Raw genomic sequence first — 24,920 nt, 5'->3', positions numbered from 1 at the left:
CAAGTGTTCAGTATTTAAACTGACAAACATTTGCAAAAGGGTTTTTAAAAAGTACATAAATAATAATAAGCAAACAAAAATAATAACTAATGGAGAAAAAGTGAAATAACGTATAAGGTGCAACGCTTTTTTCGACTTATTTGCGAACTCGGAAATTTCAGAATTTTTCCAATGTATGGTCCTAATCTCAGGTACTGGACTCAGTCAATGCAAGATAAAGGCGTGTTGATCTATACAAGAAGGCCTTTGCATAGCACATGGGGCTGTGATATATTCCGTGAAACTACATTTAATTCCAAATCAAGCGGCAACACCAGTGTTAAGGATACGAATTAAGACATAATAATAATAGCTTTATTTCAGATGGTAGCCATCTCATCCAAAAAGAAGATGGTGTTCAATGGGCCATCTATCAGAGTTAAGCTTTAGAGTAAAAGTCATATCTTTTTAAAATTACACATAGAACTAGAACACTATTGTTTATTAAATAATAAACACGACTATTAAAACAAATAAAAAAATGCTCTTGGAAAAATCTGCACGATGCAATCACATAAAATCCGTACACTACAATCGTCACAAAGCAAATGTAAACAGGAAACTGGAGAAAAAAAACCTTCTTTCTAGAACAAAGTTATAAAGCTATGAAGCACGGCTTGCATATAGTAGGTCTTATTTGTTCGAGCTAAACCTGTTTGTCCGATCAAAATTATACACCAGCAATGCTGTACTTCCCCCTAGTATAATGTTTATTTAGCTTCCTCCAGAAGTGATGTTGATGGTGATGACGTGTTACGATGGAGAGGATGAAAGAGGATGATCGACAGCTGGTAGGGAGGAAGGTGTAATTGAGACGGGGGAAGAAGGAGACGAGGAGTAGGTTAAAATTCAGCGATGCGTCGGTCTCTGATTGTATCCTTAGATTTAGTCTTAAATAGTGGAGTCCAATTACGGCTACTTCGGGTCTCTTTGGAGCAGTGGTTTGCGTGCATCCCACACCATGTTAATTGAGCTGCGTACAGTGTTTGCAGCTCGCCGTGCAGTGTTTAATTAAGATCTGGCATTTGTTAAATTTTCATGCTAATGCCTTCCTTATTCCAGAATTTTTTGACATTTGTATACCATGAAAGGTTTTTGTCCTGTCTGCAAGCACATATTCAACTCCTAACAGCTGAGAAAAATGCGCGATTAAGCCCTTAGTATGAAATATTTTAATAACATAGTTTAGACATTTAAAATATTAGGATCTGACTCTTGTCTCGAAGCCCTTGCCAAATCATATATTTTCTCTATTTGTAACATTTACCCCCAACAATAACCTCACTCGTGTAACAGTCACTTGTAAATATTTGTTACAGCTTTTGGCAAGGTGTTTTGGTTATCCTGAAAATTGGCTCAAGGCAATCGCATATAACGTTTTAATATTGTACAGTATCTATGAGGCTGAGCCATTTTCAACGTCATCCATGTTAATATGGTTTCCATATCGACGTAAGAAACGCGGACAGCAACACAATAAAGACGCAAACTGCCACGCGGACAAACCGGTATGGAAACGTGCTAAATTATTGAGGTGTCGCCCACAACGCGGATTAACTCAAACCAGCCCGCGACCAATTGGCAAAGTTGAGCCTGGCTCAACTTTGCCGAGTTCTGCGTCGAATAGCCGTAGTATCCCCATACAAACATGCATGCTGGCACGTTTCACTTATTTTGCTCATTTTATCTGTAATGCTTAAATTTACACCCTTATTATCAACCAAATAACTGACAATCAGTGAAATGAATGAAACTGGAGTACAGGATTGGCATCATGACTCGAGGCTTATAATCAGTCTAAAAGGGTAGCCTATTTTCTGCAAAAATCACGGCGTTTCAGATGACATTTTGTTTCGATTTTTGAGTGGAATGACGTCATGCACCGTCTCTTCCGTTGACGTCTGTGTCTCCTCGTCTAACGGACAGTCTGCGTTACAAACAACCATGTGGAAAAAAGGATTTACGGTACAGTAATCTGGTGCAGTTTTTAGCCAGGTCCACCGGAATCGCTGAATACCACTACATAGGCCAGCAAGTAATTCATTATCCTTACATCACAACACGTGCCCAAATAACTTCCATTGTCTCAATTCAGGTGTTACATTCTTCACAGTGGAATAGAAGATAAAGTCATTTGACTAGATCCAAATAAAAAAAATCAAGAGATGGGCAACAAACCAAACCAAGATTAAATATAATTTACTCATACAAAGGCAGAGGCAGCGAGGACACACTGAGCTTGTGCTGCCGACCGCAGCCCTTGGCTGACACTTGTCTCTTACTTCGCGGTCTACGTTCACTCGTCACGGAATCCTCCTATCAAATTGACACGTGTGAATAGAATACCCGCTAGCTTATAAATATTTTGAATACGAAAGAAACGAAATTAATTCCGTATGAAGAGGGTATATTAGAGTTGGGCATGTTGTTTGGCTCTTTTCTGATTAACTTTATGGTATGGCAAATTTAGCAAAGGTCTTGTTTTGTTTTTCTGTCCAGTTTTGCCGCATGTTAGCGGTACAATGGTACAATTCCCCGAAAGATGTTTGTCTTTTGTGCGCAATGTATTGAAGTAACCTCGTTTTAAACATGCATTTATTTCAAACTGACTTTACATTAAGGAAAACCCGAACTTGAAAATACTCAAGCGATTGGGGTATTCTAATACTCCATTATTTCCGGATAAGATATGTGTGAAAGCTAGAAATTTATACTAAATGTGGCCGATTTGGGAAAAAGCACTTCCAGTGGAAACTCGAGATAAACTGAATTTAACTCGAATTTTTGTTGTCTATAGTTTCAGGACTCACTTCCCTCGAATAGTCCTTTCAACATGAGCAAAGCTAGTGGCACTACCGGAGTAGGGCGGGCCGCGTCAAAGGGTGCATAGGTTTTGCTGTCAACTATAGCTTCACCCATGTTAACTTAAATGTAAGGACGCTCGAAAAAAAAAGAGGCAGAAAGAGAGATGACCACAAAGGACAATGCTGACGAAATCTTAAAGACGATAAAGAAGATCACCTCGAAGGATGACGGGGATTGACTTTTTTCCTCGTAAATAAAAAGTCCCGAAAGTTGTCCATGCAGCGTCAGACGTTGATTCATAGAAATAGATGGGTGGCTTTGACAAGCCACGTATCCTGCCTTTAACAGGCCTGATACCAGCCCGTTGTAGGCGAGCTGCGGAGGCGGATAGAGTCGTGCACTCACTTCCAGCGAGAACTGGTTCATCAATTGTCAATCACAGACGTCGGCAGCCATACCAATTTCCACCCATTACGAGCGACTAAAACAGCTAAAACTCCCGTAAACACATTTTGTGTGGTTTCCGACACACCAGCGGAAAACACAGGGAGTGAAGGTTGAATCTGGCCGTTTGCATTTCCACGTGTACCATCAGAGAAAGGGGGTTGTGGGAAACCGAAGAAGCCTTTCCGAGCTTCAACATTGTGCAAAAAAACAGGCTTTAGTTGTTCCATTAAATATTAAAACTTTTGCTATCGTATTCAATTAAGGGAAAATTTAAAATATCTGGTAATTCACACTCATCAACACTTTCATCGTTTTTGTAAGACTACTAATGTTATATATAATTTTCATTAAACATTTTTCAAGGTGCAAATATTTAGAGAATTCTGTGTTTACAACATTATGCACGTTAATTAATCTGTCTGAATGGCAAAGATCAGAACTTGTTTTTTTTATGCTCCTTATACTTATTTCCTAAATGTCCACGAAATATTTTTTAGGAAACACATGCTAAGTACTGTGGAAGTTCATGCAATTTACTTGTCCCATTTTTGTGTACTTTGATACTATTCCCTTCTTGAACACAAAGATGGCAAACCACCTCTTGTTGAGGCACGCAATTCTTTTTCCCAGCTTTAAATACTTGTCCTTTTTCTGTTCGTGTCTATCGTTTTTGATATAGAAACCAGAAATTCAGCAAGAAAGTCCATTTGCAAAACTATCGAACCACCGTTTCCTGTACTTCGAAATAAAGCTTATTACATTTTGCAATCGAAATCTCACCGAAAGCACAACTTTTTGTGCGCTGCTCTTTATCCAGGCAGAAGACTGTTTCTCATATTCCGTAAAGACATTTGCAAACGTATATATCTGCTGAGTTTTCCCATAAGCCATCTGTGATAAGTCACAGACCGGAAGTGCCCGAAACCGTTACCTGTTGATTTGGCCACATATTCATTTAACCCAAATGTCAGCCAAATTTTGTTCATGTAATAAGCCTATAAAACATGGTTAGTGCGCATGTGTCACGGTGACAAGTCTGACCATACATTTCTAATTTCAAGTCACCAGTAACAAAAAAAACTATCGGTGGCAAGAGGGGAAATGTCCAGAAGGCCATTGGTCAATTTCCTCTAATGACATTTTCCGTCGCGTACTTCTAATGTGTCGTCGCCCGGCAGTACCTTGCGTTTTCATTCTTTACAAGTTGGCCGCTAAAAGCTGTTCTTCCGTACGCAAGTACATGTACACAAATGTACATGTTTGACGATCAGATCTGACTTCAAACGTTTTTAAGTCACTGCATTTCTTTGCGCTATCATAAATCAAGCATCAAACCAGCATCGGTAAATAAAAAAAAAAATGTGTAGAAATATAGCGTGATATTGCAATACCTTTTTTTTGGCCATTGCAATATTTTTAAAGCATATTTTTGTTTAAATTTGTGTTTATTTCTAACTTATTCAGGATACAGCAGAATCGTCATAAAAACCTTTGAAAATGACACTGTGGACATAATACATTAATTCGTAGACCGACTGAGTTACTGAAACTTGAGAACGCCAGCTACATAATGAAACAAACGATGGGGGGGGGTAATTCATAAAGGCTTTGAGTATGAAACACGTCACTATCACTCTATCCCGTGAATGGCGCATAATTTCAAAGACGCCTTACAGGACCCAATAAATGTTCGGGGGAAAAATCAAGCATGAATGAATACCCAAATTCAAAGGTAATTATCAGAGGAGTTGTACTTTAAGTCTATAAATCAATAGCGTTCAATCATGACTGAAATGAATCCGCTTCCCGCCTGATTGAGATTCGGTGGATGCGCGCTGAAAACCGTTCCGTCATCAACCTCAAGGCCAAAGCATGCAATATCGGCTTACTCATTTGATGAATTAATTGAAACCATCTCTTTGACTTTGGCTGGTTGGCACCCAAGGGCTGCCTGGGTAAACTTGACTTCCGCCCACGCCACCCGCACGGAACGGAACTAACGCAGTCAGAAGGGACCATTACTAAAAAGGGGAAAACCGTGGCCAAATCACTCAACAGCCGCGCAGAGAGCTGTATACCTGTTGGATTTTTACGTAGGCATGCTATCGAACATTACTGCCTGAATGATTGCTCCCGATTTACATTTCCGCATGAGTAATTCTGTGGTCGGTCTTCGCCTGTGATTGTTCTGAACGCCTGTCTGCCTCTATTAGCCGGGCAAACACGCGCTGTTGATACGGGTAATGGATTTGGTAGGTGAATAAGTGTTTGTCAGAGAAATTTTCGGAGTAGTCATTAAGACGTTGACGTAAAACGAAGTCACATCCTTGTTTTATTGAATTTGAAAGGATTGTAAAGGCAGGCCTTGGAAAGCGATTATGGTCTAAATCTGGGAAATATCTTTCGTAATTGGGCAAGACGGAAGGCTGGGTACAAAGATCTGGATGAAAATTATGGTTCAACCTATGGATCATTGCCAACATTTCTTCGATAGGAATACTGGTAATAATTCTTGTAAGATTGTGTGGCTGATGTTTCCCGTGCTAAAAGGCACATCCGGCTCCGAGGCCATATATATACTCTGCATGTGTTTGGGCCAAGAATCGATAATTATAACATGAAAAAAAGTATCTTAGTCAGCTGTCATAAATGCCAGTTATTAATCGCGTAGAAAATTAGAATAACATTGTGCTTAAGAGAGGAGACAGCTAATTTAATGCACTTCAACGAAAATATTTATCGCATCAAGTATTAGGGATTTCGGGCGGTTTCCTCTATAGATTAATTATTACAGAGGAAATAATGAATAAGAAGCCTGTATAAAATGTTGTACACAAACCCAAACACTCACCGTTTGTTGGTTGTAATTGAATAATTGGCTAATGGCATTTGAGTTTAGCAATGCTTAAACTTTCACAGATGCTTCAATAGGCCAGATTTGCGTCCGTAAGAGGCCTTGACGTCTCTCCGTTTGCGCATCATTAATGTATCTATACTGATGATAAATCAGCTGAAACTTAGACCTGCAATCGAGTCCCTTTCTGAGCACACGGGACATGAAAAGGACAGTCTGTATGGGGCAGTTTCAGTCAGCGGCGTAACTTGGGAGGGGGGTTCATTCCTCTGGCCAGTTATTCAGGCCCTGGCCCCCTCTATATGAATCCGTTTGAAATCCTGAAAGGAACAAAACTGAATTATACAAGACATGGTATTTATTTTCACTACCCCGACGTTTCCATCAGTTACGCCACTACGTTGGTCGAAAAAGGGCCTCTGCTATCAAATCTGTGAAAAATGCAGCATCTATTGTTATTTGGATTTTGTTCTCAGGGGGTCCACGATGCGAAAGTTACTTAGGAACGTTCTGTGCAACAGTCTGTTCTTCTTGAATGTAAGAAAACTGTGCGATACCCCCCTGTTATCTGTGTGTTCCTTTATTCGAAAAAAATACACTTTAAACTTTCACAAATTGTCCATGCCTTTCCTGACAAATGTGAGCACATCTGCTGTGAGGTCATTACATGAAAATACTGTTTGTTTTAGTTTTGCTCAAAGTTTAGACCCAAAATGTGTTCATTGAAATATTTTTCGATTACTGTTAGCTCTATGGCCTTTTACCATAAACTGAAACAACAGATGGCCAGATTAAATAAAACTGATGACCAAAAGACTGCCCGAATGAAGGCAAATGTATGGAAGAAACAGCTGTTAAAGGTTTCTGACTTCGAAGACACTACACTTTTGGTCACAATTATGCATTTTGTATAGGGCATAAAAATCAAATTGGTGCCATAATGTCCCGAAAATGGGTTTAGTTGAACACAAAGGAGCACCTGCAATAATTGCATTGTCTGGACCCTTTAAACCATATGTGTCAAATGTTTGAAAGGGGAGATGACTGAAACACGCCATTTTGTTCGTTGCATGCTTTCAAATAAAAGGATGTCATTTGTCGCTCATGCTAGTTACATTGTAGAAACTCCTACGTTTTTAATATTGTGTCACACTTTAGAGCTCGCTTGTGAGGATAATTAACAAAACAACAATCTCCTTAAGGAAGGACAGACAAGTAATTTCATAGGTTCTGATGAAGAGACGTCAATGTACCACGTGATAGCACGGTTTCCAGAGACTGACCACCGTTGAAATAGCAGAAAAGTGCTTGGTTGGCAAAGTGTACGTCATGGTTGTAAACTACAGTTTGTCACACAAAAAAGTACAAAACTGTCCCTGCAACCATACTGTTTTAGAAACATACAGTTAGTATTATAAAATGCGTTAAAGCTTAAGCCTCATTTTGATACTAAGCTGTTTTCCCTCTGACTGAGTGAGCAAGATAAGTTTATTTGCGTCTGTTATGACGCACGACAAAACATGACTTTCAACTGTAATGTCTGCTTTTGTGTTCGCCAACGGTGAGAAGGGTAGTTGTGCTCGGACAGGATAATGGAAAACAGGTTAATGTGTTATTTCAGAACCACATCCTGTTAATTTAACTATGCCATTTCACAGTTTGCCCGACTTTCTGCTCGTGCGATTTGGACAGATGTGTCACCAAGTCTCGTGGTTGGGTTTTTGGAAACCACTTCTTTTAACAGTTTTTATTTCTTTGGTGGTAATTTTTTTTTTAACTGAGGGAAAAAACACAACGGGCATGGCAATGGTGTCAAACCCTGCTTTACCGAGAGGTGGTTACGAATGTAACGTTCAAACATTTTTGTGGGTTTTGATTGTTTGACTTTCTGGTTTTGGTCTCGTATTTTTTTCGTTTCATTTTGTTCATGCCGTTTTGTAATCTTTCAATTTGTTTTGCCCTTTTTTAATTTTTTTTTTTCGTTTTGGCTTTCTGTTTCAAATCCATGAAATTGAGCAATCAACCCACGGTTAACTTTGCACATGAAAACATGCAGAGGCTGTAAAATGGACTCTGCACCTGACGCACTCCAAAATCACCAATTTCCACAAATCTCTCTAAGCACGAATTAATGTGCAGCATGCATTATAATTTACGCCGCTTCAGGTGGATCGTGCCTCTAATGTACAAAGTTCGTCGGTTTGCATTTCCATCTGACAAAGGCGAACATCTTGCATTAAAGTAATTAGACCTATCCAAATACCCAGATGTATATAGTCAACTAAAATTGACCTTCGGTTTGGTCATGCCTTTTTCGATGCACTCTTCTGAGATACACGCCACGGACAACTTCCGGGCTTCTTCTTACCTAATTGCGAAGACATCAATGGAGAGAATAACGTGAGTCACCCAAGATGGGCCTAGTACTAAATTACATCCTCATTTCGAAATCCCCCACCGTCTATCAATCTTCATCAGGCCGCCATATATCGCATTATTACAGCGCCGCTGCTGGTTACGGTCATGGCATTGCATTACCAAAGGAAAAAAAACTATGGAAAGAGGGACTGTATCTGCCTGTACATGAGTTGGCACTCGGCAGAGTGCAAAGTGATTTTCAACGCACTGGACACCCTTTCCGTGAAGCGCACGTTGGCTGCTAAAGGCTACACAACGTGCATAAAAATCACTCAAACGCGAATACATTTTGATACCAAGCTGGCCGTTTAGGAATCATATTTCACGTACTTTGGCGTAAAGTGACACGAAATACGATACGTGCCTGCACTGAAGGAACCATAATATAGCCAACAGCATGAAGGGAAAATGATTTAATGTATACCCAGCAAAAATGAGACAGAGGGGTACCTCCATAGATCACCAATCCCTATACACACTCGAGACTATTGTTACCCAACACATCCAATAGATGTCTGAAAGGTGAAACAATGACCAATACAAAACACGGGAGGGTTTTATTAATCTCATATCTTGTTTCATGTGGTTTGATGAACGCAGTTAATCTTGATAATGTACCAAGCATACTGCTCACAAATTTTGGCTGCACGTGAAAGACAGTGTGCTACATACCCTGTCATGGCAACCGCAATGGTTTTAAGGTCATGTTACATACGTATGTATTCATTCCTAAACGTCACTGATCCAGATTCCGTTCTGTTGCAATGAGTGCTACTCTATAAAGAACATCCAAAGACTCCCGGAGCCTGACTATAGTTTTTTTTCAGACGCGATACAAATCGTTTTGGAAGTCAGCGTGTCATCGTACTATGACAGTTGGAAAGCAGTTTGGGAATTAACGTTGGCAGCTGGGAACAGCCGATAAACAGCAGTTTTAAAACAATGGTATTCAACAGAACCTGGCTCTGTTCTATCCATGGCATTACTTTCGCACGGGAATCTTTCCAGCGGAGGGGGAGAGGAGAATAGAGCGACAAATGGCTGCAATTAAATGAAGAAGGCTGGACCATGACGGTTGGGGGCGCCGTTCCGATCCTCTAAATTATAAACTACGACAGTGATACAGTCCTTTTCTGTTTCTCTCCTTTTTATCTATTTTTTTTTATTAATCCTATAGCCTCCCCAGAAGGAGAGAGTCCCCTAGCCCCCTTCCGACACTCATGTTCACGAGGATGTATAGCCCTTTCTGGTGGAGTGGATAATCTCCTGTAGTGTAATAGTCCACGCTTTGCAGACGTATAAGGCCGCATGAAAAAAAAAAAGATAATCAATTTAGCATCAGCGCCCGCCTCAGAAAATCTTGCTGCGTGTTTTTTTTTCTTTAAAAATTGTCTTTCCGATGTCCTTAGCTGCCCCCGTAGTTTCTACAACGCCCACATAACCTCGGGCAGGCACAACATGCAACCTGCGTACAGTCATGTGCACTTCTGTGCCCGAGTCGGAAGTGAACATGGCGCTTTCGTTCCGTGCTAGCAGCAGTCCAGATCAGCATGCATACCAAAGTTCACGTATTAAAAAAACACAAAAAAAACTCCCCCCTCCTCAATTTTGGTAAATACAACTGATGCTAAACTATCTTTTTATTTTAAGTGGCCTTATAAGATGAATCAAGACGACGTAAGATAATTTTTTTTCTCCACATTTCACAATGCTTTGCGAATAAATATCCCTGCACGATGCTGACGTAGGACCACAAGTGCTTGAGATTCTAGTATCTTTTAACAACTCCACAACCTATAGCGATACTTAACAGCAGGTTTAAAGCTTATTCACAGAAAACTTGGAAATACGTTATCAATTCCACATTAGAAAAAAAGGCCCATCTCACTCTCATTTTTAAGTGATCAGTAACCGCAAAAGTATATCAAGGGCTGAGTTCCCTCTACTTCCCTTTCAGAATTTTTTGTCCGAGGCGTTTGTGTTGCCTTCAGTAGGGATTTATAGCGCGCCACTGATAGGTCGGGTATATATCGTATATTAACAGCAGCGTGGATTTGCCGCCCACAGCAGCTGATTTACGGCGAGGTTTTGCCATCAGACCACCAAGAATGTACTACTGCGCGCCATGCCGCTTCCTGGCGCACACCCTACCTGGCTGCAAAGACAATTTCAATCGGCGTGTACCTTTGTTTGATTTATTTACCCAATCCCCAGATTCCCTGCTATCTAAAAAAAAAAAAAACGCATTTTACGAGGCCGGTCATTCGTCTGCGCGGAACTTGTATTGTGACCAGCATATCGGACCCAGATAACCCTCTCCATCCTGACAGCACCAGGGCTATCAATATCCTTCAGCGGGCCGGGTTTTGCTGGTCGGGTGACACGCGGGATCCCAAACCCTGCCCTTTTCCAAACAGCGTGAGATATTTCTTTTCTCGCTCTTCCTCTGTTTAGATAAAAGTAATAAAGCGCCCGGTGGCAGCTTTGACAGTTAAATTAGCAGCAGTTGAGGAGGCGCTATTTGCATATCAATCACACAGTAAAGCTGAGCAGGAGGAGTAGGGATCGCGTTGAGGAATACGTCATCGGTTGCGTGTGGGTCATCCCGGAGCCTAAAGACGGGAGAAGATGGAACAGATATTTGGTGACTGTATGGGTTATTCACCGATGTCACGTTGTTACGTGACTTTCGACTTGCCTGCCAACTCAGCCGTCAAGCCAAATCGTAACAATTTGGATCGATGTTCAAGAAGAAAATAACGAATCCCATTCAAGAATTATCTGACATTGCTTATAAGTTGGATGGTGTTCACAGAGCATGATATAGTTCAAGGTTTGGCAGTACTGTGAGGCGAAAATCAGCAGGAAGTCCGACGTGCACCACGTTAGGGAACAGCATGGCCTACCCGCAATGAAGTACGTACTGCAGAGTCGCGCGTGCGAGTTTGGAGTCCAGTTTTCGCGTCGAATTGCAGCGATCCATTTCGCTCTTCGTTGCGGATCGGTAATCACGATTATGACACCCTACGGCACAGCAAAAATCCTCTCAGGTAGTTTAAATGCACATTAACATTTGATTAACCATGTACCTCTTTATTTGGAGGTTTTGTTGGCCAGGGTTTAATCCGTCCCTTAAGACCACAAGTATCCCTTTAAAATGACGATATACATGTATTTCATCTCCCCATCGCCATGTTGAACAATGACCTCCCATTTTTTTCCCGAATACAGGCACTGCAAGTTCCCAATTTTGCTTCATTATCACAAGAAATTCACGCTCAGTTTCTTTTTCGAAGCTGTGAACCTCTACTGTTAAGAATCCGCAGGGGCACTTCGAGGGGGAAGAACGCACACAAGTCCTGATTCGGTGTCTTGCCGAATAAAATGTTGTTCATTGACCACGCAGATAGAAAGTGCTGAACTACACAAAACTGACCAATCGTCACAGAATGTTGTACCTGAGATGAAACATATCAGATTTATTAAAGTTTACGACAGGTTTCAATAAAACGCAAGCGGTAATTGAGATCTCAGGGGAGTGCGTATACCACAAGCTCTGAGATGGTTTGAAAAAAAAAAAAAAGTGCTGTCTTTTGTTATAATACGCTCAGTGCAGAAAAGACACTGCAGATATTCAATGACTCGGATCGTATGTAGATTTAACATACAATGTCCTTGAACATGTAATTGGACGGAGCATACCACTGTAATGATTGCACTTTATGCTGCGGTACCAGATGACACAAGCCGTTGCATAGCCCATTCATATTCCATCTATAACATAATTAGCATTAAGTTGGAAGTTCAAACCGTACTTTTGCTGACAGGCCCGTCACAGAATGTTGCAGCTGCCTTTGAGGAAATGAACAAAAAAGGAGCAGAAATTTGATCAGTTGTGCAACCATTTACTTTGCCCGTTAAATAGAGGAGAACGCTGATCGGAATAGAACCATACCAACCTCCAATATTTCCCCTGTGCCTTGACAGGATTATCTTTCGCCCGTCTTGTGCTAAGTTGTATTTTAATATGCAGAACGTTCGGCTCCCCTGGTGGGTTTTTGAAAGGTTCTTCGCCAGATTTTTGCAAGGGTTTGACGATGTTATATAGAACGAAATTCAACTTATGCTTGAGGCTTGGAGGGTATTAGGGATATGAAACTTGAAAGGGGCGATAAACAACTGAAAGGATACAAATGAACTGGTCGACTTTCTGGATTAGGACAACATGCGCAGGAACAGGCCTGCTTCAGGTGGGAAAGGGACCGTGTACCTCAGTCTGTGAGGGCACAAAAGCTGCAATGCCTGGTACACACCCACAGAAAAGACACTCTTGCTATACCGTGATGCGGGAAAGCATTTGCATAGCGAATACCATCTCTGGAATGGACTGGTGCCCTTGTGCCCTTCTTATCCATTGAGAATGGTGTATTGCTGCAGTTCAATTCTTATGCAACTAAACAAAAGCTTGCCCTGAATCACGAGTTATGGTTGCAGTGTCTTCAGTGTGGAGAATTTAAATCATATTTATGTGAAATGTAAGAACTTAACTTACAAAAGGCTTATTTCATTAACATAAAATGCGGGCAATCCTTTGTATGATCTTTGTATTCAGCACGGTCAGATGGCCTCAAGTAGTTTCAGAGACCCCGGTGTGCTTGATTAACCCTAACACCCTAGGGTGTGTGCAAAATCATATTAAAATTGGAGGATTCAGGGCTGTTAGGGTTAAGGACATCGCGGATCCAGATTCCTTGATATGCAGTGGTGGCCGTGATATTACGGACTGAGGTATTTTTGTATATGGCTATTGTGACGTGGTCAACGTGACAAGGCTTAAGACGAAGCAGCAAACGTCTATCAGGCAAGACTCTCGTAAATAAGGCTATGTTTGAATGACGCACAACAGTCTGTTGGATATTCCATTTCTGATCTGGGTGGGTTAAATATTTGACATTCTCAATGATTTTAATCTACAAAGAATGCGGAAGTGTATTGAGTTCAGTTGTATACTCACCTCGGTTTGCTCAGCCAACATGTGGGTTCAGTTTGATATTCGACATTCACCAACGCCTTTGGAACGAAGTTGCTTATGGGCATCGTTTCCTCGCTGGAAAGACACTAAATTTAAAAGCACTAGGAGTTCAAAAGAAAACGCACATGTCGATCTCGGGTGAATAACTTTGTACTGACTTTGTTGGCGCCGCATTTCATCATGTTCTTCCTGACTATGTCAGTTTGCCCGACAAGCCATTCATAAATATCTTAGGCAGTTAGGTCGCCCAGGTTTTAACGGCAGGTGTTTCTACGGTTTGTTTTATGCATGGCGGTCGGTCCCTCCAGGAAAAGCGGCCATTTGAGTGCATGTCCGGGCACAGCTAGAAACATTCTGAAATAAATGGAGCCAAGACGACAATAGTCTCTTTCGGAAGAGTCCATTAGTTGATGAATGAATGTTGTGAGAAAATTTCCCCATGGCAATATTTCTCCCTTTTTAATGAGTGATGAACACAAACGACCAGTATGTATTGGACTGTTTTTTTTTCCATTCATTGGACCCTTTAGAGTGGTTTCTCATGTATCACATGAATGCAATCATTCCCAAAAATAAAAGCCCTTTTTGGCAAATGTGGCCACAATGGCACGCCATCACTGGGAAAACCTAACTCCAGTCAGTTCCAGATATTTTTGAGAGGTGAAGTTATCAAAAAAAAACCACATATATGATAAACACCTATGCACTAGAAGAAAAAATGCAAATGTACAACTCCTGTTCTTGACAATCTTCACTTTTACAAAAACAAAATCCTTTCCAAAATGATTTAACCAATATGCATATAGACATCTTAAATCTTGACATTCAGGGTTTTTATTCCTTCTTCCAGTAATTTTGGGCAAGTGGGGAAAAGTGCATCAACACAATCAATGTTATTACGAGACTTGGTCATCATTAGTGTTTTAACAATTGCAACCTGGTTGATCCCATGGGCCTAGCGGTGCTTTTCCAAAAATGTAGATGCTGAATGTTATCAAAGGATTAATTCACAATTATGTGTTTAACATATGGGAGTTACTGTTAGAAAACAAGCGCCACGTGACTACTGTGTGTTTTTCCAAATAAATGTCCATTGAGAAGGATCCTGCTTATTCTGAAAATGCATAAAGAAACTAAAAACATAAAAGCGAAAAGGAACTACGTGTATAAGAGTATATTCTAATGCTTAGCCACATTTAATAGATAATGATTGACATAACTGTTATTACAATGATTGTTTTTATCTGTAACTTCGACAGATATTTTCGTCCAGTGAAACAAAAAAGAAACACAAAAAGCCAATAGATCCAGCAAATCAATTTCATTGTTACAATTTGTCATATATTAATAAGTGTCTCTGTTTACAACCTCTTTTCTATCACACATAGAATAACTGAATTTTATTTTTTAAATTTTGTTTTCCCCTGCTGTAGAACATGAAAAAAAATTATGTTAATTTTTCCGAGGTTTTCATGCTCCCTAAGTTATGCTCTACCATTGGTCGCTGAGATTACCTACTGGAACCTTGCGACGAGGCCCCCTGCTGTTGCGGCGGACGACCGTTATCTTGGGATGGTCTACCCCCAGGGCGATACGGCTGTCCGACACCGTCGGACGGTCTGTTCCCGGGTCGCGTTGATGGTCTCCCTCCAGGTCGAGCATTGGGGCGCCCCCCTCCACCTCCACCAGGTCCGACTCCAGGGCGCCCTCCAGAGCTAGGAGTGGGCTCCTTTATTTTCTCCATCTCTTCTCTTACTTCGTCGACTTCATTAGTGAGCGAGTTAAGATCTTGCCCAAAGGCGTTGAGTTCGTCGTCAAAAGCGGCTATGTTTCTCCCAAATTCATCAACTATACAGCAAATAAGATAGTGTATCAACGTGTTACTATTTAGCGTTACATTATTCAATTTTAACAAGTTGCCCTGCAAGATCCCTTAAGGGCGCTATTTGGTCGTCATTCAGCTTGTGACAAGCATGCATCTTAATTTAAGAACTGCATCACCTCATGTCCGTACCAGTGACCTTGAGTTTAATTGGTGAGTATTGCCCATAGGAACAGTGTTATATAACTTAGCTTTTAACAGTACACATAAAGCAAAAATCGGCTGTCCGGAAAAATGCCCTAACATATATCCTCCATAACACATGCATGCGTGGTCGAGACTAATACAGTTTTGGTTTTTCAAGATGAACACAATAAGAGCCAAGGGTCCATTATAACCTCCCCCAGTCCTGAATCCCAAACTGTTGAGGAATTTGATCAGGACTGTTGGTTACACATCTTCTATACTGAGTAGAAATCATCATATTTTTACAAATAGCAGTTGAAGTAGGTCCATTGAGATACAAGAATACAGAGACAGAGAAAGCCAAAGTTCCGCGTATTCAGCTGTATTCTAATCTAATAAGCGAGTCGGTTCTGCATATGTTTAATGTAAGTCGAGACGGTAGTCTTAAAGCGTACCTTTTTCGTTTACAAACACGAATTGTTCTTGTAACTGTCCCACGCCAACCTTCAGTTGGTCAATTTCTTCTCCAACATTCACTGTACAAACAGAAACGAACTTTCAGTCAAATATTTAAACAATGCCCCAATCCAAATGTACCAGGAGTTCGCATATCGCATTCTTCTAATCTATTCCGAAACGGACATAAGGTTTTACTCCGGTTTGCGATGTTGAGACCCTTAAATGTAGTGAAACTCAATTTCCCGCCCCAAATATCCAGTGCACTTAAGAGGGTAAAAACGTTTCGTGGGTTCTAATTCAGTAAATTATAAATGAAACTGAGATGGTGACGTAATGGCAACGGAGCCAAGATTTCAAAAAAAAGGGACTCCATGCCTGAACAAAGAGGGCGTATTAAGCCTACCACCCAAAGAGCTGTATATAAGGAGAGAGCTGCACCAACTTACTTTGGAACGAAAGTGGCTGATCATCTACGTGCAGTGCAGCATGTAGCTATTGTGTGCTTACTGTCCATGTCCATTGGCGCATTAAGCCATCATTTTGGCTCCAAGAGGTGACACTCTCATGTCGCAACTCTCTTGAAGTGTAGTTCTGACCACCAAGAGCCTAATGGCGTCATACTGATTAACGAGCACCATTCAATCATGAGCCTTTCACTAAATGAAATACAGAGCTCAGTGGTCATACTAGCGTCCACTGGTGTCCTTTTCGTAACCCGGAAAAGCACCCATCGCTAAAATGTGTGTCGATCCAGGCAATTGTAATCTTTTAGCTCTAAAACACCTTTTTTACCTGTGGGTCTAGGAGTGAAACATTCCACTTCGTCTTCAGCGTCTGGGCAGTCACTAGTGCCGTCACAGATCTCAGAGATTGCAATACATTTACCGGAGCTGCAAACGAAGCCTAGTTCATCGGTGTTGCACAGACCTCACGAAAAGATTCGAGAAAAGAGTAGGTAGAGAGAAAAGAGAATTTTTACCGCATAATTATTCTGTAAAGCAAGACCATTTAAACCCCCCGCAATGATAATAATGTGCGAAAAGAAAGTTACACCGAATAGTTTGTTAGCTAAAAGAATTCATCAAACGTGCTGAAGGTTGAGAGATATTTTGTACAATGTTGGACAAGTTGTTTCTTGTTGGTCAAAATGAAGATTCAGAAAGGATAGCCCTAGTGTTTTTCAGGTCATGCTGTCATGAAGAAGGGTAAACGTGCAACGATCGAATCGATCTGGACATAATACCCGATTCAGTAAATCACTTGACATCAAACAGGCTAGCCTATATGACGGGTCACGAGGGATCAAGAGGAATGAATCTGGAATGCAATGGACCCATTCAAAACTTTAAGGGGAAACTTGTTGTTTTCTAATTATTTTGACGCAGCACAAGCAGTAAACTGTAAAGTTGTAAACACTTACTTGGCCCGCATCGGTCCACCCTTTCGTCATCCCTCCCAGAGAGACAGTCCACGGTGAAGTCACAGAGCTTGGACAGGCTGATGCATTCTCCTGACTCGCACTTAAAACATCAAGGTGAGAGGAATGAGGTACGGAATAAAGCTCAAGTAAGGATAAAATAAATTCTAACAAGGGAGGACGAGATAATTCTGTTTGATGTAGCATATTTAACTGGGCTGTAGTATAGCCTTATCACCTGTGTTTCAAGGATTAAATCCTTCAACATTGAGCAGAAGTATTAGAATGTTTATGTCACAGTCCCTTCTGATGATTTGTGTCATGGTTGAAGCCTGAAAGACTTGTGATTGATTAGCAGGGACTGTCAATGGACTTGTTCGCAGCCTTAGGCATATTCTGTTGCCCGTAAGTGGACTGGAACATCTTTCAAGCTGGTCAAGTCTGAGATGTTCCTGTAAATGCACGCCAACTTTAATAGAGCCTCATTATTATGATCGAAACTGAGCCTACTATATGAGCTAACGCGAAGTAGTGTGGTCATTGACATATACATGTATTAGTTATTACTGCATTTGCAATGTAGCGAAATTTAGTTTTTCAGAAGACCCATGGGTCGGAACGTATTATTTTAGCGTTTCAAACCTCAAACTCGGTTGCAAGGCATGCTGGGCAGTCAACCTCATCCTCGCCCCTACTGCAATGATTCCTGCCGTCGCACACCTGCCCGCTCGCGATACATTCTCCGTTCGGGCACCGGAAATTCGCGGGCGGGCCGCAGGCAGGGGGCGGGGTGCTGCAGCCCTCCTCGTCCGACGCGTCGGGGCAGTCGTCCACGCCGTTGCACAAGGCAGACTCTGGTACACAAGACCCATCTAAAATGCATCACAACGCAATGGTAGTCAAATTAAAGTAATTGTTAACAAACAGCCTAAAAGGTGGTTCTCAAGACGCTCCCATCAAAGCTGAAAATAAATTAACTTTCTGTACAAGGTTGACTGATGAACAAAAATGTCTTTGGAAATGGCAGTTTCTTCCTTTTATTCTTTGTAACCAGCGTCACCGCTCCCACTTATCGAGCCTTTTGCGGTCTACCACCTTTGATTTCAGGTTATGTCGGAGTGGCTACGGCTAGTCTGATTTTACAGTTCCCCTGTCACAGAACTTAGACGTGGTCGTAACAATACAACTACGGTGCCATAACAATGTTTTCAAAGATGGCAGCTCAAAGAGTATCGTAACTGTGTGGCGTCAGTCCAGACCGCTTATTAATTTTCATTTAAGACTGCATAGTTGAAGGATCTGAAAGAAATGGAATCCTCAACTTTTTAAGAACAAGCAGAAATAACCACAAAATGGTTCTTGAAGAGCGAACTGTTTTAAAGTTTCATCCATATGCCCTTCATTTTAATTTTCAAGGGAAATAACCGTACAATCCAACAAGGATATCGGTTTTAAGCTGGATACCATCAGCGACAGCTCAAACACGACCCGAAAACGGTTGCACTACTCGGACACCGCAATGTCTTACCTGGGCATTCGTGCTCAATCAGTGCGCACTCACAGCCTTTTTCGTCCTCTCCCGATGGACAGTCTGGGACCCTGTCACAAACCTGGCTCTCCCTGATGCACGTTGTACCGTCTAAACACTCAACTTCGTCAGTTCTAAAGTAAGGGGCCATACTGTTAATTTGCTACCTGCATTTAATGCTGTGTCGCTTTGAGTTTCAACCAGTGCCTTTATTCAGCTTGGACGCTGCGGTTGCAGTTATGAATGCACAAATACAGTGTTATATTTTCCATACAATGAATACGGTTAAGTTGGAATTTCAGCTCAGGAAAACCGGAAAACTGTGTCTAGTAGTCTTGCTTGTTGTCACGGAAGGAGTCAGAAGAAACAAAGTAATGCTCAGAATCTTCAAAGCATTTTGGTAAAGTCAGCTTGCGTTCCATTTACTAAAATTTAGGCCTTTTTTCCATGCCTTTCGAAAATTGTGTGCTATAGTGTCACGCTTCTCATTCTAACTTTCACTTTATTTCGATATGATGTGTGTAAACTGCACACCACATAAGTGTATTTCTGCAGGGGATCACAACTCGACTGCAGTACGGGTGAACTATGCATTGACGGCCTAAAATGATCAGTCAATGCCTTCTAAGCTGGATTTCAAAACGAAACAAAATCCCTGAATACGGCACTTACCCGCACCCACAATTCTCCTCATCTTCCCCGTTGGGGCAGTCCGAAAACTTGCCATCACAAACAAAACTCGAAGGGAGGCACTTGTGAACCGGCCCGGGACATTTAAACTCGCCAGACCGACAAGTCTCGACGACATTACAGTTGAGTTCGTCGTTCCCGTTGATACAGTTTCGTTGGCCGTCACATCTCTGTGGACAGATGCAAATAGAGGCTTAAGAAATTCCCCTCTGTGGAATCTCCTATTTCCAAATACAGTGACGTGTCATTTAACCTTGAACTTTGACCGTATACAGCAGTCAAGCAGATCTTTCTCCAAGAATAAAAACATCAATGACAGTTAGTGTCACGGAAACGTTGAACCTCTAACGTTCACAATCAGTAGATTTTATCTTTGACCTACCTACTCTTAAACCAAAAACTTCAGGCTTGATCTTTTTATAAGCGACATACGTCTGTGGGAGAATACTGTTTTTCAGAAAACAAAAGCTGCTCGGAAGGACTTACAGAAAAATGCTGAGGTGCATTGCGCTGACCTATCGAACTGAAAAGGTTGAACAATACGAAGCAATCGTACATACTTGTTGGCATGAGGTGGAAAATAGACAAGGTCACGTACCTGAGACTTTGATATGCACATCCCGGGTGTGCATTCGAACTGCTGCGCACTGCATCTGCACTGCGCACCTTCATCCTCCCCCTCGCTGCAGTCGTACTTCCCATCGCATACCGCACTCCGGGCAATGCACAGCTTGTCCTGGCAGGTGTACTCCGTCAGACCGCACTGCGGAAGGCACAGCGGAGCCCTCTCGTCCGACCCGTCCAAACAATCTTCCTGCCCGTCGCACACCTACCAATGAAAGAATCAATGTTGAGAGTGTTGGCAAGGTGTTAATTCATGGAGCTGAAATTGGTGGTTAGTAAATTAGTGTGTGAAGGAAACAGCTCAATAGGAATTCAGTACCAAGCAAAAGACATCAAATAGCATTTTTGAAGTGGGCAGCCCTGCTAAGCAAATTTACTTTAAGCAACACAGGAAGCTGTTCAAACCTCATGGATAATGTTGAATTTTGACAACTAAATGGTATTTATGATCAAACGCGCCAAGAACCCATACCACTAAGACGATCCTAAAAAAAAAACCTGGGCCGATTTTGGCTGCTAATAGGGGGACGACAAATATTTAGGGAGACAGATTTTATTTTTCTCACGCCCATTTATGGTTATATCTTTCTTCATAGGTTACATAATTCCCTACCCAAGACTGCTTGACACACGCCCCAGAGTCGCATCTGAAGTAGCCCACTGTGCACATCTTCGAGGCGCACCGCGACTCGTCGCTGCCGCCCGGGCAGTCGCTGTGCCCGTCGCAGTGCCAGTAGTCTGGGATGCACTGGCCAGTCGGACAGCGGAACTCGTCGGTGAGGCAGTAACCCTGGCGGACCTCCGGACATCCCTGCTCATCCTTCAGTTCACAAACAAATATCAAAAGGTGTGTATATGTGAGGAATAATGGTAAAACCTGTACTTCGCAAATCCAGCGGAGAATACGTTGGCAATTGTTTCCAAGTGTTAACAAGGAATATCAGTTTTGAACATAGCAAAGTGTAGTGGGTGAACTTGGGGTTTTAAGATGTTTTAATTTAGAATTCCAAGTCTTACAATGGCATTTTGTCCTTGTGGCACTGGGCTTGTGCGTCGACAAGAGCTAGTGATTAACTGTGAACCAACAACGAACTCGATAGCAACGTTCACAGACAAAATTTATCGCGAATTCTAAATGGATAGATGTAGTTTCTTCCTGAAAATGGGTCCAGAAACTTTTAATTCTGTCACCAACAGTTCACTGTTTAATTTAAATAGACTTGTAAACATAAATGTCTTGAAGGGACAAACATGAATCATGGAAAGGACTGTATGTTTAACGAAGAAACTTATGATTAAAGCCAATGGAAACCTAAATAGCAATCACGGAGACAGAGGCCAATCAATATGTATACGTATCGGTCCCTTACCGGGACACGAGATACAAATCCAGGAGAAATTATTTCTCGATAGAGGATCAAAGCTTTTCACCTATGTCATAATGTTGATAGCATCTTCATCTGGGGCTTTCAACCCTTCCAGTCCATTCATCTAGATAAATGCTACATGGGCTGGTTTGATAATTTACCGGTGCTCCAGAGAGGTCTCGTCTGTGAAGCAGTGTCGTAGCTAGGATTTTACTGGGGGGCACCAACATCTTAATGGTGGGCACCAGCTTTCAGTGGTGTGGTTTTTGGTGGGCAAGCTTTCGTTAGCCTTGTTCAATATCCCTTCACCCGTTTCTTTTTAGTATGGGGCACATGCGGGGTACCATGAATCTTTGGACGGGCACGTGCCCCACCAGCCCCTTCCCTGGCTACGCCCCTGCTATTAAGCCTGCATACGAGCACACTTTCGATATTTTGCCTACCCGGTGCATGGAAACTTTTTGAACAAGAAAATTGAGGTAGTTTCTAGTTTACAACTGCCTTTTCCCCTTTCGTACCTTTTTGTTTTAGTTGTCGTTCCTTTTTTGTGACATTTCCAATGAATTTTCACAATTTGTTTCTAACAACGATGTGTAACGATGAAATCGAGGTGCAACCCGTTTGATGGGGATAAGGGTCATTTACTCAAGACACAAACGTATCGGCAAAGGAGTCAGGAGAAATATTTTAATTGACCTTAAACTTAATCTAACCTGACCGTCACAGTCGCGAGGATCCCCGTTGCATATGTACAGGCTTGGTACACACTGGTTGGTGATGTTGCAGAACATGCCGTCACATAGGCAGCGTTCGGGGGCCTCGTCCTCCGCACCTGCGCAGTCTGGAGTGCCGTCGCAGACTCGTTCCAGAAGCAGACAGACGCTGCTGTTGTGGCACTGGAAACCCGTCGTGCCGTCAAGTGTGCATACTAAATTATGTAGGGAGAAACAGTCTCAAGATGAAGACTACGAAGATTAACCTTTATTAGATAACAAAAAGTGAGGGACACAACATATTTGGAAATGATGATCAGAAATGAAAAGCGGTTAGTAATGGCAACAATATTGAAATTAAGTTAGCTCTATAACAACCGAAAAAATCCAACAAAATTTTGAATTTGATTCTCATTAGATAGTGTTTTTATTTTTTTTAACCGGCAGTTCAGTTCAAAGGATTAGACATCAGCAATAGTACATCGGCGCAAACCCCACGTCAAAAAAAGCGTTGATACTGGGACAAGAGACTGTACTGGAATAGAGACTATACACCAGATTTGTTTCCTTTGACATAAATTTAATCCCTTTGCAATTGCAGTACAAAAGTGTTGGTTTGGTTATTTTGAGTGCCACTCTTTGCCACGCGTTGTGCGCTTTGTCTCAAGATTCTCGACATCCCAAATACAGTTCTTAAATTAAGTCATATCCTTTATGAGACAAAGCAGCCAGCATCCGCTGTAGGGTTTTTCTGATTATCTTCTAACCAATCCGCAGTTGTAGTGTCCTTTCTCAGCATTGACTCTACTTGCGTACAGAGCGCCGTCAACTGTGTGAAACATGTCAAGTATTCGTTGGGTGTGCATGCCACCACGAACGGATAGCAAAGATTTTACTTCAATACCTCTCCCAAAACCACACTGGAACTGAAAAATCTTCCGAAATAGCTATCCAGTTGTGTTCTGTACGACCTTCAATTTCAAGACTTTCATCAGGCTTTCTTCATGCAATACAGGGGAAGAAAATTCCTGTTTTCAGTGTTAGATTGTGCTGAGCATTTATACAGTTCTGAATGCAACTGGATAGTTGTTTTTAGAGGTTTGGTGTTCCAGACTAATTCTGGTGGGGGTATTAAACTAAAATCCTTGCAACGGGTAGTATCCTGACTGAACCGCTAGGAGTCCAAATCTGGGAAAGGATTCCATATAACGGACGCCACTCAACACACCATGCACAAACCCCGTGAAACTGGTCTAAAAGTTCCAAGTGTTTTCTAAGTAAACGAATTGTGTTTTCCCTCCTAAATTGAACTTTTCTGGACATGTTTTTGCTTTCTGATGGCTAAAAGGTTACCGTGGGGAATAATTACTGGCGTCCGTACATGGGACTCTTCCCCCAAAGCGGTGGTAGGCATTGAAGAAATCGGAATCTAATACCATGAGTAGAGGCGTGTTTCCCGTTTGCCTCGTTGGTTTTCACGTGAGACGCAACGTCCTCAGGGGTGGTTGGCTGCAAGAGAGAGGGCGATGAAGCGGGCGGGGTCGAGGCTGAATGCACGTCTGTCGGTGATCTAGATAACCTCTGCTGTTTCACCTGGAGCACATGGTGTCGGACAGACTCCTGTTGTGTTTTTTTTTTATATATATTGTCATTTTTAAAGTAAAACAGTCTTGATGGGACTTGTCAGAAAGACCGGACAGAAATTTATGCCACTTTTTATCAATGGCCTGAAAGAATCACTTAGTAAATGAAAACCCTACGAATTTAATTATTGAAACAAAAGTATACTCAGACTCCAATCAGTTGATTGTACAGAGTCTTGGTAAAGTCGTCACTCTGAAAAGCATTCCAAGCCACATTTGTTTTTCGGACCTCAGATCCAAAATGAGCTATCGGAATATCGATATACATAATACTTTCCTTCAAAAGTATACTGAATAATTATACCGCACGCACAAGTCTCCCCTCCTCCAGAAATATGCTAGGATCCGCCCATAGAAACCTAGGTTTTCAGTCCCTACCCGATTCCGTGGGTTAATAACCAGTATATTTTTCTGGGGTTTTCCCTCCCATCTCCAAACTGTAACTGCTTCTCATTGTCCCCTCCCAGCAGGTTTCTTCGGGCGTGCGAGCTACAGTGCCAAGGGCACTTTTGAGGAATCTTTGGTGTCATTACCAAAAATATAATTAAATAATAAAAATAGTAATAATGATAATAATAACCTTTTTGTACATATTTAACTTAGTGAGGACTGGGCCCACCACTACTGTGATTTTGTAACATTAGTCTTTGCTTACCAATATTTTCGTAGCTGAGGCTTCATCGTCGACATTCTTTGCCCCAAAGGGGATACTTTGAACGAGAAGACATGAAACCGTTACAAGCATGCCCACAGCAAGACCAGGGGAGCGAGCCATGGCGCCAGGAAAAATGTAGGAGTCATCGGAATGCGTGGTGCTACCTCACCCAAGTGCATTCCTCTTAAGAACGCTTCGTCAGTCAAATGAATATTTATTAT

At 41.7% G+C, this 24,920-nt stretch overlaps 1 protein-coding gene across 3 annotated transcripts; it reads right to left on the bottom strand.

Annotated features, from left to right (window-relative positions):
• Window positions 1-14,406: 14,406 nt before the first annotated feature.
• Window positions 14,407-24,903, bottom strand: LOC110973576 (uncharacterized). 3 transcript variants are annotated; one of them, XM_022224484.2, is made up of 12 exons: window positions 24,700-24,903; window positions 23,838-23,994; window positions 22,402-22,616; window positions 20,935-21,141; window positions 20,296-20,526; window positions 19,680-19,867; window positions 19,008-19,141; window positions 18,122-18,351; window positions 17,483-17,582; window positions 16,855-16,989; window positions 16,059-16,139; window positions 14,407-15,443 (listed from the first exon to the last, which is right to left on the bottom strand). In XM_022224484.2, exons 1-12 carry the CDS (start codon window positions 24,817-24,819, stop codon window positions 15,106-15,108), a joined length of 2,136 nt encoding a protein of 711 aa, XP_022080176.2. In that variant the 5' UTR covers window positions 24,820-24,903; the 3' UTR covers window positions 14,407-15,105. The 3 variants fall into 3 exon arrangements, with proteins under 3 accessions (XP_022080176.2, XP_022080177.2, XP_022080175.2); XM_022224485.2 differs by having other exon boundaries at window positions 23,838-23,910; XM_022224483.2 differs by having other exon boundaries at window positions 23,838-24,021; window positions 24,700-24,901.
• Between the last annotated feature and the right edge of the window lie 17 nt (window positions 24,904-24,920).

This window comes from Acanthaster planci, linkage group LG17, assembly GCF_054643075.1.
Source record: "Acanthaster planci isolate LZ-2023a linkage group LG17, COTS_SCS, whole genome shotgun sequence".
NCBI lineage: Eukaryota > Metazoa > Echinodermata > Asteroidea > Valvatida > Acanthasteridae > Acanthaster > Acanthaster planci.
The sequence above is the reverse complement of the archived record's forward strand: the minus strand, read 5'-3'. Positions and strand labels throughout refer to the sequence as shown.

Bases quoted from the DNA above. Each gene is read 5' to 3' on its own strand.
- LOC110973576 (XM_022224483.2), bottom strand. From the start codon at position 24,819: ATGGCTCGCTCCCCTGGTCTTGCTGTGGGCATGCTTGTAACGGTTTCA. The intron at 19,142-19,679 runs GTAAGTGCCGTA...CCCTTACTTTAG, and splicing joins GAGGAGAATTGTGGGTGCGG to AACTGACGAAGTTGAGTGTT. The intron at 17,583-18,121 runs GTTTGAAACGCT...TGATGTTTTAAG, and splicing joins GCCTTGCAACCGAGTTTGAG to TGCGAGTCAGGAGAATGCAT.